The sequence below is a fragment of the Palaemon carinicauda genome, chromosome 40 (genome assembly GCF_036898095.1).
Source record: "Palaemon carinicauda isolate YSFRI2023 chromosome 40, ASM3689809v2, whole genome shotgun sequence".
NCBI lineage: Eukaryota > Metazoa > Arthropoda > Malacostraca > Decapoda > Palaemonidae > Palaemon > Palaemon carinicauda.
In genome coordinates, this window is record NC_090764.1 from 16,895,958 (window position 1) to 16,910,141 (window position 14,184).

General features: G+C 34.8%; 1 protein-coding gene across 1 annotated transcript in view; it reads right to left on the minus strand.

Annotated features, from left to right (window-relative positions):
• Nucleotides 1-6,680, minus strand: part of LOC137631982 (RUS family member 1) — a 46,811-nt gene extending 40,131 nt beyond the window's left edge. Inside the window, exons 1-2 of the mRNA XM_068363966.1 lie at nucleotides 6,597-6,680; nucleotides 3,799-3,934 (exon numbers count right to left, since the gene is read on the minus strand). Of these exons, the coding sequence (XP_068220067.1) occupies nucleotides 3,799-3,917 (119 nt within the window). The 5' untranslated portion in view covers nucleotides 3,918-3,934; nucleotides 6,597-6,680. The remainder of the gene's footprint in view (nucleotides 1-3,798; nucleotides 3,935-6,596) is intronic.
• Nucleotides 6,681-14,184: the final 7,504 nt, after the last annotated feature.

The following is a 14,184-nucleotide window of genomic DNA, read 5'->3' on the forward strand; positions in this document are numbered from 1 at the left end:
GCACAAAAAATAGGCTTATTGAGAAAGTCTTTCAAGATTTTCGGTGATCAATCTATTCTGAAGAAGTGTTTTAATTCTTTCATTCTACCTTGTTTTGAGTATTGTTCTCCTGTTTGGTCTTCAGCTGCTGATTCTCATCTTAATTTGTTGGACAGAAACTTACGGTCTATTAAATTTCTTATTCCTGATCTAGATATTAATCTCTGGCACCGTCGTTCAATTAGTTCATTATGCATGTTGCATAAGATTTTTCATAACTCTGACCATCCTTTACATTCAGATCTCCCTGGACAATTCTATCCTGTTCGTAATACTAGGCAGGCAGTTAATTCTAATAGCCAGGCCTTCTCCATCACGAGACTCAATACTACGCAGTACTCTAGAAGTTTTATTCCAGCTGTTACCAAGTTGTGGAATGATCTTCCTAATCGGGTGGTTGAATCAGTAGAACTTCAAAAGTTCAAAGTTGGAGCAAATGCTTTTTTGTTGACCAGGCGGACATGAGTCTTTTTATAGTTTATTTATGACATATTTGTTTTTGATGTTGTTAATAGTTTATATATGACATGTCTGTTTTGACGTTGTTACTGTTTTTAGAATGATTTATTGTTAATTTGTTCTCTTCATTTATTTATTTCCTTATTTCCTTTCCTCACTGGGCTAATTTTCCCCGTTGGAGCCCCTGGGCTTATAGCATCTTGCTTTTCCAACTAGGGTTGTAGCTTGGATAGTAATAATAATAATAATAATAATATGGATAATTTCCAAAACGAGGAAATATCCAATCCTCTCAGTCTCAGTACTGTGCCTGGTTCAAGGTTGGATAATACCCTTTTCTGTCGAGACTGAGAAGTGTCTTTCTTTTCTTAGGTAAGCTAAAAAGTCTACTGTTAGTGGAATGGAGGCTCCGAGAGAACAACGGCACCCACTAAAGAAGATGGTCCACTTTGCATGGTACAGATCAGTGGAGGATTTTCTGAGGCCTCGCAATATATCCCGCGCTGTCTCATGTGAAAAGCCTTTCTCTCAGAAGAGGTGCTGGATAACCTCCACCTGTGACGTAAAAGGGATTCCATTTGTGGAACCTCTGCAGTTGGGGTTGATGGAGCTAAGCTCTCTCAAAAACTCTACTAGTAGGAGTAGAAGGTTCAGGTACCATTCTGATTTAGATCATTTCTGGTTTACTAGAATTAAAACTTGTTTATCTTACTTCGAAGAAGGAAAAATGTCACAGAGGCATAGATGCCAAGGCTGCCTAATTTGGCGCTGGTGAGGAATAGACTAGCAGCTTGCTGACAAGGCTTATCTCATACATGTTTACTGACAGGGAACCCCACAGTCAGGAGTGTTGTCGCTGCTTTGGGATGTAAAGACTATTCTGATCTAACTATCTGGCCCTTTCAACTCAACTTATCTGCTATAACATTATTCTTGTCAGGAATGAACAGGGCTCAGAGGACTACAGCATTGCAAACTACCCATAAGGGCACCAACACAGCTATCTAACAGAGAAGCAGTGGGACTGTGCCGCCTTCCTTGTTCACATATGTTATTATAGTTGCATTGTCGTTCATCAATGCAACCGAGTGACCAACAATAAGAGGTTGGAAGTGCTGAAGTGCTAGGTAAGCTGCCTTCAACTCCAGAACATTGATATGTAGAGACTTGTCCTTGTGTGATCATTATTCTGATTTAAGATGGTCCAGGAGATGGGACCCACCCTCTCTTTGACACATCAGTAAAAAGAAAATCTGGAGGGATATACTCTATGGGAGATACCCAAAACTGATTTTCCTAGTCAAGCCACCAAAGTAAGTTGGGTTTGGTCTTGCTTCATTGGTACCAGGACTAGAGGAAAATTGGTGGTATACAACTAGTGTTTTTTTTTAAAAACCATTACAATGATGGTAAGTGGAGATAACCATGAGGAACAAGTCTCTCTAATGAGCAAAAGTGACCTAGTTGCTATTGCCATTGTTGTGTTGGTAACTGTGATCAATTTACAAAGGATGAGTTACCTTCCTAAATAGGTTACTCTGTCTTGGGATGGGTAAAACCTATTACTGTATCCATATCCCTGACCAAGTACAGTATACATTTTAAGTGTGGGAGAAAGCTTGTATTTCTCTAGATTTGCCACAATTCCCACATCGTGACTAAAAGCATGAAGTCTGTCTATATGATGAGGCACATCTAGAAGAGGCTCGCTTAGACCAAGAATCTCGCTGGGGTGAGATACCCTTAGAAAAAACACTCTCTGAAGACGATCGCCAAAAAGAGATGCATCTGGAAGAGGCCCGTCTGGAATTCTGCCTCGAAAAAGAGTCGTCTCTTGAAGAACCTGCAGAGATGAGAGAAGTAGGACTGCCTATGCGAGGCTAACCTACGATCCTCCTCTGGAGAGGAAGGATCTCGCAATGGTTGAGGCACAACCTTACAAAAGGGCTCAGAGATATGGCAGGAACATTCCACTGGCATCTCGCTGCTAGGACTGGCTGCTATTTATCCTACGAAGGGGAACCCTCTATCCTTTAAGAGGGGGACAACATCTGCAACCTAAAAAAACAAAAGGAGGCTCTCTCTCTGAAGGAGGTTCCATTGTTTCTCTGGGGGAAAAATTAAGGGACCCTTGCCCATGGGCTAACCTTAAAAAGTTCACTGGTCACCACTCTTGCTCGATTATCCCCCAAAGACGGCCAATGGAGAGGAGTCCAAAGGAAGAGTACTGGGGATTAGAGAACTAAGGAAGACCCTGTAGGCAATGAATCTTTATTGGACTTCTTTCTTTTCCTGCCATACATCTCCCACTGGGAGGATGGCCATTCCCTACCCTCATCACAAGGTGATGCTTGAGAACGAGCATCCCCTCTCCAAGCAAGGAAAACCTAGTGAGGATCCACAGTCACCGCACTCATAAAGGTGCCGCAGACCTTTGGTGGCACTCCAGGACATTTCTGCATTTCAACAGTCATTACTTCCAAAATCACAAAAACTCTGGAAAAGGGTAAGAAATTTTTAAAATAAAATCTTGAATATTCCCAGTCAGAGAAAACATTCATCCATACTGACGGCTGACATCTAAGCGAGATATCAGTGTCCCACCTGGGCAACAGTCCCCTCCCTGCTATCAGAAGGTAACTACCTGTCGGTCGTTAACACTTCGTTGTAAGTTTTTAACCGCCATATTCCTAGCTTCGCTGTAATCATTCTCCTATGTAAAGAACGATGGTTTGTATTTGTGTAAGACCAAATAACAAAATAAATTCTGAACATGAAATACAATACTGCACAATATTGTAATTTCTAAGGCTACTCTTAATAAAAAAAAAAAATTTCAGTCAGTAACTATATTTAAACACTATCCTTGTAGTTAGTTGTATCAAAAGGGGCATGGCATTTAAAAAAAAAAAAAAAAAAAAAAAACATTCTTGAAATGGTAAATAAAGTATGTCATCCAATGCTTCCATTTTTTCTAACTTGACACTATAAAATGTTTTATTTGCTTTATTCATACAGTTTTCTATAAAAAATGTGTGAGATAACAGAGATTAGTTCCTATTTCTACAATTTTGGTAAACTTATCTTCCATGTACCCAGGGCTGTATACTCTTAGTGCCCTGAGGTACATAAAAGTAAATACAGAATACTTTATATATTTACAGTGGAATGAGGGATATTATATCTGTCTATGGTAAAAATATGGGCTATTTTAATTAAATGGGTTTGTGATGAATCACTACTCTATATACTCACTGTACTCTTTTTTTATTATTTATACAGAAGGTGGATTAAGCTTACCCATTTTGAGATCCAGCTACAGGTACAAACTTGTTAGTACTTTTACTGTACATATAGCACTTTTCAGGTCCCATTGGCCCTTTCTTCTCCTGGAAAAGTAGTGGTCCATCTTTTGACATTTTGAGTTCAGCCAAATCTGAAACCAATGAATTATTTCAAAAATGTATGAAATATAATGAACCTAAATAAAAAATACTCATACATTACATACTTTCATACTATATTTTCAAGTTGCATAAGGGTTCCTACCATAGTTTACAGGTAATTTTTGCATACAGTATATGAAAAATAATCTGGTATACTATTCATGAATATCAAAATTTTTATACCAAGTTTCTATATAATGCTTCTTATCAATTCTGTACTGTATTATTTGGACCTCGATACATTATTTTGAAGTTTATTATTCCCCTAATAAACTTGAAAATGTGAAATTAATTTCTTACTAAATATAATAGGTAAAGTAACATTGCTATGTTTGAAACTAAGCTGATCATAAGATCAAATATTTGTATACAGTATCCTATTGTTCAATATATAATCTCTCTCTTTCTCCTTCCCATGCCCTTTGTTGGATTTCAGCTTCGTCAGGATGTCACGTATCCTTGCAATCATGTACATTTCAATGTGATATAGCTACAACACAATTAAATCACCATAATTCAATAAGCATATATGCACAACACCATCATGTCACAACCGCCAAATGTGGGCATTAGCTAATCATCAGCGTACGTGCACGTTATGATTACGGATTTACATAAGATCCTCTCGAAATCTGCAATTTTTACGTATTATATCATGGTTTTTTAATAAGCTGATGATTTTTTTTTTAGGTGGCCAAAGGCAGGCAAATGAGAGAGATGATTGTACAAGGGTAGTGTGTAAGAAGTCGGGTTACCGAATGATTGCCCACACAGCTAATGTATATGCACAACATGTTCCACTTGCCAGAACAGAGGAGCAAGGAGATAATGTTGAACTGTGAGAGAAGCGAGCCAGGGCAAGCCAAAGAACATTAAGTGAATAATTAAATTAGTGTGTTAGTTCAGCAGACCAATGTAGTCGTAAACATGTTGATAGACAGTTATGAAGAATTGCCCTTTTATGCAAGCAGCATGCTGATGATCCATCAAACTGCGCACATAACTAGTCGTTCGGCATACTGCTCTAGGTAAAATTATAGTTATCATTATCATTATTACTTGCTAAGCTACAACTATAGTTGTAAAAGCAGGAGGCTATAAGCCCAGGGGCTCCAACAGGGAAAAAAGCCCAGGGGCTCCAACAGGGAAAATACCCCAGTGAGGAAAGGAAACAAGGAAAAATAAATATTTTAAGAAGAGTAAGCGTTATGGACAAAACATTTTGAACAGAAAAAAAAATTGTTTTTCTGTGTAGAAAATAATGTGCTTTCTTACCTGAATTTCAACAGCAAATAAACCAAAAACCCATTAGACCTTCTAAGAAAAGGGGATATTTTTCTCAGAAATCTAATGGTTTTTGCTCTGCCGCGCATTCGCGGAAAGAAAAAAATATTAAGCTCCTATGTACTGGCAACCTATACATGCTAAGCCACACACGCTAACCCCATTGATTATTATGTTTTCAATAATTAAGTTTTTATTCACAGTGAAAATAAGTGTTGTTTTCGAAGAAAATGAATGTTTTTCTATAAGAACCGCCAGTTTTTATGTAGAAAAGCTTTTTCCGTCCCAGCCTGTTTTATAGCATAAAATCTTTTCCCGTCCTTAATTATAATGAAACCCTGTTCAAAACGTGTCACCTAAAGGCGTATACGTATGATAGCAGCCACCTGTATGTATTATTATGACTAACTTAGAATACGGCAGTGTAAGGGAGGTCGCAGGGGGCGTTAGCTCCCCCGTTAGGTAAGTAGGTGAAGACACTGCTTGTAGATTAGGTTAGGGGGGGAAATTTTAGGTTAGTTGATGTCCATTTTTAATCCATGCTGGAGGACCTGGCCACTGATATACAAAGGCTCCAACCTTTCCTAGTAAAACTTACTTTTCCCTATAGAAAAACGGACGCTTACAATTTAATCAATATTTGGGTGGCATTATGAGACGAGTTCCCAAGTATCAGTTGTTGAATGCCACAGTCAAAACGTGTCATCCAAATTCCAAAAACCTTCTTTATCTGCATCTTTTCCCACCTTTATGTGGGGTCGACGTTTCTGGCCAGCGTTCTCCATCTACCTCTGTCCCTCACTTCATCACCGGTTAATCCCTTTGATCGAAGGTCATCCTTGATACAGTACATCCACCTTTGCTTTGGTCTCCCTCTCCTTCTCGTTCCCTGTACCTCCATTTCCATCACTCTCCTCCCAATAGACTGTTCATCTCTTCTCATGACATGACCATACCACCTCAGTCTACTTTATTGGATATAGTTCTCTAACTCCTGTGGTACCCCTAATTACCTCATTCCGTATCTTATCTCTTCTTGTCACTTACCCCCCCCCCCCCACATCCATCCCAACATTCGCATCTCTGCCACATCAAGTTTCTTCTCTTCTAAATTCAAAAGAACCTATGCATACTTAACGAAAAGGCCATAAAAACCATCCACAATACATGGAGCCAAAGTAGACCTACATAGTAAAACCGCTAAATATGACGTTGTCTCATTGCCATTGCCAAACTAACATTGCGAATATCTCAAGTAACATATGCCTATGGCGTATTACTGCTGCATTATGTGGAGGATAACTTTCTCTCTAGAAATATGCAACAGTTCATGATATTTAATTTTGTGTATTAATGTAGATCACCTACCGACTAATGATGAATAGGTCTGAGCTCGAAACGTCAAGTGAAAATTGAAACAGATGGCAATGTTTACGTTTACGAAATTCTTCTTATTTTATGAGTCAAGACATTAGATCACCTTTCCCACTCGCTAAGACACACTAGAATTCTATCCTTACTACTTTTTACATTAATTCTATATTTATATAACAATAGGGAAATTACAGAAGTGTGGAGGACACACTAGAATTCTATCCTTACTACTTTTTACATTAATTCTATATTTATATAAAAATAGGGAAATACAGAAGTGTGGAGAGATGAAAACCTAACATAGGAAGTAGGAGAAAAATAAATGCAACCATATTTGCATCAACATCTTTTTAATGTTGGCACGTAAAGTGAGACGAGAAGAACATGAATGAAAAATAGGGGTAACATACAATACAAAATAAAAGGAAATATGTATGAATAACCATCAAGTACTTTATATTAGAGCAACATAGTAGAACAAAGATGTATGTATAATCATAAGAAAATCATAAAAAAATAGTGGCATCCTTTCCGTCATGTTATGTCCTGTTATTTACTTTGAATATAAAAGATTAATTAGAGAGATAATTGAAGATCAAAATAAGATCCCTTATGGATAGTTCTTGAGTATTACTGTTGATGAAATCTGAAGGAATTAAAGAGTGAAGAAACTGAGAGACGTGGTAAAATGATTTAGCGAAACAATTTTGTAATATACATACAGTTCACAAACACTCAAGCACACACACGTATATATATATATATATATATATATATATATATATATATATATATATATATATATATATACATATATATATATATATATATATATATATACATATATATATATATATGATTACTTGCCAATATATATATATATATATATATATATATATATATATATATATATATATATATATATATATATATATATATATATATATATATATATATATATATATATATTTTACTTGCCAAGCCACAACCCTAGCTGAAAAAAAAGGCAGGATGTTATAAGCCTGGGGCCTCCAACAGGGAAAATACACCAGTGGGGAAAGGAAACAGGAAAAATATAATATTTTAAGAACAGTAACATCAAAATAAATATTTACTGTATAATATATATATATATATATATATATATATATATATATATATATATATATATATATATATATATATATATATATATATATATATATATATATATATAAAGAGAGAGAGAGAGAGAGAGAGAGAGAGAGAGAGAGAGAGAGAGAGAGAGAGAGAGAGAGAGAGAGATTATTTATATTATGATTAAAATGAAATTAGGTACTATTTTGTAATGATACAAAGTATGCTAATTTTACTTTAGAAAAAAAAATCAAAATAGATTAGTTATTTCCATTATAAAGGGTCAGGCAAAATGATCTGACATTCGTGAACGCCTTCGACAGTGTGTGGACACTAATGGATCCCATTTGACTGATTTAATTTTTAAAACATAATGAAACAGAATGGCATTATATGAACTTTTCAAAAATAAAAACACTTTTTTGCTTCTTTACTTTATTTGCTTCTTATTAAACCTACAAATGTGTCAGATCATTTTGCCTGACTCAGTTCATTAAAGAAAATAAACAGCATTTGATTCTGGCATTATATGAACTTTTCAAAAATAAAAACACTTTTTTGCTTCTTTACTTTATTTGCTTTTTATTAAACCTACAAATGTGTCAGATCATTTTGCCTGACTCAGTTCATTAAAGAAAATAAACAGCATTTGATTCTGGCATTATATGAACTTTTCAAAAATAAAAACACTTTTTTGCTTCTTTACTTTATTTGCTTTTTATTAAACCTACAAATGTGTCAGATCATTTTGCCTGACTCAGTTCATTAAAGAAAATAAACAGCATTTGATCTTTAGAACTCGCTCTATAATTTTCACAGATCAGTGGAGAGTAGTTTATACAAAATGTAAACATTCACTAGTTGTGTTAATCCCTTTTCTTGGAAGAGAAACCTTATCATGTAAAGACATTGTAAGTAAGGACCTTGTTCGTTTCTTTTTTATAGCATATTTATATATTTTTATTTATGTGTCTGTAGGTTAGGCGATGGTTTGGAGTGTAGCCTAGACTATCCTTTCCTGGGACAGGTAGCTTATCGTGTAAAAGCTTTAACCTATGCAACCGTTGACAAGCTGCAAGTCAAATAGGCATAGCTTAGGAAGCCATATTATTCTGTTGTATGATAAAAAATTAGGCAGTGAAGGGAAACATTACTTTTCCTAACTTAATATTGAGCCTTTGTATATCAGCGGTCAGTTCCTCGCGCGTTCATTAAAAATGGACATCAACTAACCTAAACTTTCCCCCCTAACATAATCTACAAGTCATGTACTTACCTACTTACCTAACGGGGCTGCTTACACCCCCCTGCGACCCCCCTTACGCTGCCGTATTCTAAGTTAGACATAATAATACATTCAGGTGGCCGCTATCATACATACCTTAGGTATAAAGGAACGCTAGGAATAGTCTCATGATACATGACCAAGTCGGGTTTGATTTACCCCTCTAATACCCTAAACCTAACCTGATATAGGATTCTATAAGTCATGAAGTAAAATACAGATACAGGTATTACAACCTAACTTCACAACTAATGACAGGTGTTGTTGTAGAAGGATGGCTATTAGCTATCCAAGAAGAGGCGGAAATATTGAAAATTTACATAAAACAAATTTTTTTTTTTTAATGTAAAAATTATATTTAGAAATGTACATTTATAATAGAATTATGATTTCATGAATAGGAGTGATGAGACTCCAGTGGGAAAAAGCCCTGAGTAGGTGTTGTGGGATTCAGAAGCAAGCCGCTGTCTAAAAACATTGGGGGAATTCACCAAATTAGGATTTTATGGTTTTACACTGAAACCCCATATTTCTATGCATCTGCTGGTCGAGGTGGGCGAACCAAATAATTCCAAAGAAATTAGATGGCAAATTTGTCAAAAATCACATGAGAAACTCATAGGAAAATCATATTTGACATTTAAAATCACTTGTCAAATACATGATGTTCATGAGATTTTCTATCATCCATTATAGTATGTACAGTAGAGGCTAAGTACTGTACCTTAGAAATGCCTCACCATTACTAAAGAATCATAAATTTCATAAAATTAACACCACTTAGTGAACAGAACTTAACAAAATTACATGAATGGTAGAATATTGTTTTGGAAAATATTTGTTACTGGTAAACTAAGTAAATATAATTACAAAAAAGGCAGGCTGAATGTTGTAGATTTGACAGTAATAACTATGGGTGTATTGCGTAAAAGTATAGCATTAAAATACTGTATTTTTATACAAAGGACAGTTATTATTTTGTTTTCTACAAAAATTTGTATAATTATGCAGTAGCTATTATGGTATATGACTAAAATGAATTAAGTTGAGTTTAAGTAATCAGTTTACCTAAAATTTGCTTTGTATCTGATCATACGATTAAAAGTAATACAAACTGAAATAGAGTTGCACAGTACCATACATTATCTCATAAAGTCATTCACAAGTACAGTAGTTGAAAAGAAATTAAAGAAGGCTTCGCCTAAGTTAACATTTATAGGGTAAGTAGAAAGCAGTTCCGGTAGGCCCTGCTGCTTCCTCCGGTGCCTTAGATGACCGCGGAGGTAGCAGCAGTTGGGGACTCAGCAGTATGAAGCTTCATCTGTGGTGGAAATGTGGGAGGTTGGGCTGTGGCACCCTAGCAGTACCAGCTGAACTCGGCTGAGTTCCTGGTTAGGCTGGAGGAACGTAGAGAGTAGAGGTCCCCTTTTTTGTTTTGTTTCTTGTTGTTGTCGGCTACCCCCCAAAATTGGGGGAAGTGCCTTTGGTATATGTATGTATGTATGTAGAAAGTAGAGGTAGGATGTACAGTAGTGGCTGATAAGGACACACTTCAAGATATTGTGGCGGGCAAACGGTACTTTACCTGTGGATCCTCTGTTAGTTTTATAGCCTAATCAGGCTTTGTGTATATGTTCCAGTAGCTTATTCAAAGAGTTATGTTATTTTAGAAAGATATGCTTTATGATAACTTTATTTCTTGTTGAAAAATACATAAGCAAGGAAGAAGTTTATAGCTCTTGAGAACTGGTTACACCATCTTAAGTAAAATTTCTCTACAAACGATAAGTTTCCTTTGTCAAATCAGGTAGAAATTCTGTGGTTTCAAAATAGAAATAAGAAATAAAATGAAAAGTAATTGAGTTAAAGATGAATCTTGCATATCCAGATTTATGCAGGTAGCTGTTTTTTTACATTTCTTCACTTGTGTAAGAGATTCAGGAAAAACAATAAATATGAAAGTTGCATAATGAAGATTTTTTTTTTTTTAATAACATGCTTGTTTGAATAGATTGAAGTAAGTTATTGTAGTGATAGAAATGGAGTTACTGTCTTCCAGAATAGTATTAATTTAGGCAGGAATTAGACTAGGCCTAATTTACCTATAGCTGTAAGCTATTAGTGGGGCATAGATTTCCTTAAAATACTGCACTTTGAACAACTGTTAATAGTGTATTTTGATGAGCCCAACCCTCTATGTAGGTTTACATTTACTGATTGTAAGATTAATTGTACAGTGTTTATCAAATACCATGTCTGAGGGGTGAAATACACCAATACATATTCCAATCATGCTAAGTGTTCAGTGAATGATAGGGATGTGATAGCCAGAACTATATCCTTCATAACTCATACTTAGGTAGCTTTATCTTATCCAGGTTTTATCTTAATAAGTTTGATGGTACGTACATTATATTTTCTAACAAATAAGATAAATTTGAAACTTGAGATCATTTTGATACTGATGCTTGTTAATCCACTGGCAAAGTTCTAGTAATGATAAAATCTTGTTTTCTGTGGTCTGTCTGTGTCTTACCTTTTCTAATTCAGGGTATAATTACTGATAAATAAATAAGAATTGTTCTTTAATTTAGGATATGATGACTGATGAATGCACAAGTATTGTTTGGATAAAGTGATTATAATTCATTAATAAAACAAAACAGCTCATTGAAATTCATAGCAAAGGAATTTTAGAATTTATTTTTTATTTCGTACTGATTGTGGTAATTTCCAAAGCACTATGTTATGTACAGTAATACAGTACAGTACTCACATTTACAATTTGCTTTGAATATTCTGGTGTACTTTTCAGTTCAAAGTCTGTCCATTCAAGGTCTGTGTGCATTTATGGAAGCATTTCTTATACATTATTTAACTTCACCAGAACCATTGGGTCATCTTCAACCACACATGATACAATGCATCATTTGGTATTCCAAACAGATTAAGCATGTACTGTAATTAATAGAATTTGAAATTAGGGCGAAGTTATTTAAGAATTATCTGTAGAGCTACTGGGACAGATGTTACAAAAGATGTATGACAACTTGAATAATGTTGTCCTAATTCAAGTTTTAACAACCCATTTCTTTTAGGCCAAAAGTGGCTAACAATAGGATCCTAGGTTATTTTTGGATTATTTTTTTTTTGTTTTTTGTTTTTTAAACCAGTGCTTCAGGAGTTCAGAATTTTCAAGAGGAATACTTTATGTAGAAAAACCTTCCTCATATGCAAAATGAAAATGGCTTAGTCGTTCACTGTGGCCAAAAGGGGTCATGTTTAAATCTACAAAGTAATTATTTAATTGGATTTTAGATAACAGATTAGACCATTTTTATTAGCTTTTCCAAGCTTTTGTACTTTTAAAATCCTTTTTCTACATACTTTACCATCTTTTTAAAGTACAGGAACAGTCAAAGTATCTTTCTATGTCTAAAACCATCACGAAAGTAGTGCTGACTAAGGTTTGGTCAATCCAAGCTGAAGCTTAATCCACCAGCATTATGATATAGAAAAATAAACAAAAAGTGTATTTTATGAAAGATGGTCAAGATGATTTTCCTTTTCAAATCTCGAACCCATTCAATTTGGATTCCTTTGGATTACCCCCCCCCCCCCCCCCCCCCGCCTTGAGGGTTTAGGATCTTAGATTAACTATTAAAAGATTTAAGAGCCCATCTAGACAGGAAGAGAGCTGATAGAGGAACCCAGCATAGGAGGTCGTTTGTATCAGCTTCTTGGAATCAACTCCATTGTATAGGCCTTTAACTCTGTAGAAACGGTTAGAAAACTGGTAAATTTGTGCTGTTTACAAAATTAAAACAACCCTTTCATATCTTCATAACAAGGAGGTATCTGTTTGAAGCCTTTTTGCTATCAGCTATATATGATTTACCTGTTCAGGATTAGCCAAGGGGTAAAGAGTTGGGTTAACAGTTTTCATATTTGGATTTATACCAATGTCATTTAGCTTTATGCTTAAGTGAAAAGCAAAGTAATTTTTTTCATTGAGTTAAGACTGGTTAGCATTTACAATATTTCACAGTACAATATACTGAAGTGGTGATACAGTTCTTATATGAAGCAATTAAGTTTATGTTTCATAGGAAAGAAATTTGACTTATTGAGGATGCCCTGGGGGCAATAAAACTTCTAATACAATATTAAGAGTTTTATCTTGGACATTACCATTTTTTTTGCAAGTTGTCCTTGTGATACTAGTTTTTTTTCATAATTCAATATTATTTTTGTGGGGTTTACTTATCAATCAGACTATCGGAAGGTGGGATTTATATTTTCTTTTCCATTTCCAGTTTGGAGTTGTGGAAACTCTCTCGGCAGACAATGTATGACAATTGAATGATTGTTATGAAATTAAGTAAATTACACGTTTCTACCAGTGTTGATAATATTGAAGGTTTCTAATCTTTAGGAAGGTTATGATTCGATTTTTCTTTTGTTTTTCCCTTGTGTTTGACCTTCATAAGTGGACATTTTAAGATGTTTATTTTTTCTTTGATATGTTTTTCAAGTGGCACATTGATAATTGAATAGCAGTATCATTTTGCTAGATGATATCCCTTGGTTATCATTATTTTTATGATAGTCCTTTTCATCTTTGCCGCTTATGATTAAATGCGTACTTTATTGACCTTAAACATTAATTCGTTTGTGTATTTGTTAGTAATAGGATTTGAAAAACTGTCTGATTATTGATTTTTATATAAAAGAAAAATAAAAACTGACTTATCCTTCCTTCTAGAATGGAATGCTGATAGCTCCACATTCGTCTTTTCTGTGAATCTTTTGCTGATAGACAGATATGCTCATACTTGAGAAGAGGATATCTTTAAGCAGATTTTCTCTTGAGAAGAGAACTAGTTTAAGCAGATTTGCTCTCACTTGAGAAGATAACTTCTTTAAGAAGATTTTCTCTTACTTGAGAAGAGAACTGCTTTTAGCAGATTTGCTTTTACTTGAAATGAGAAGTACTTTAAACAGATTTGCTCTTCAGAAGAGAACTAGTTTAAGCAGATTTGCTCTTACTGAAGAAGAAAACTACTTTAAGCAGATTTGCTTTTACTGAAGAAGAGAACTGCTTCAAGCAGATTTGCTTTTACTTGAAATGAGAAGTACTTTAAGCAGATTTGCTCTTGAGAAGATAACTACTTTAAGCAT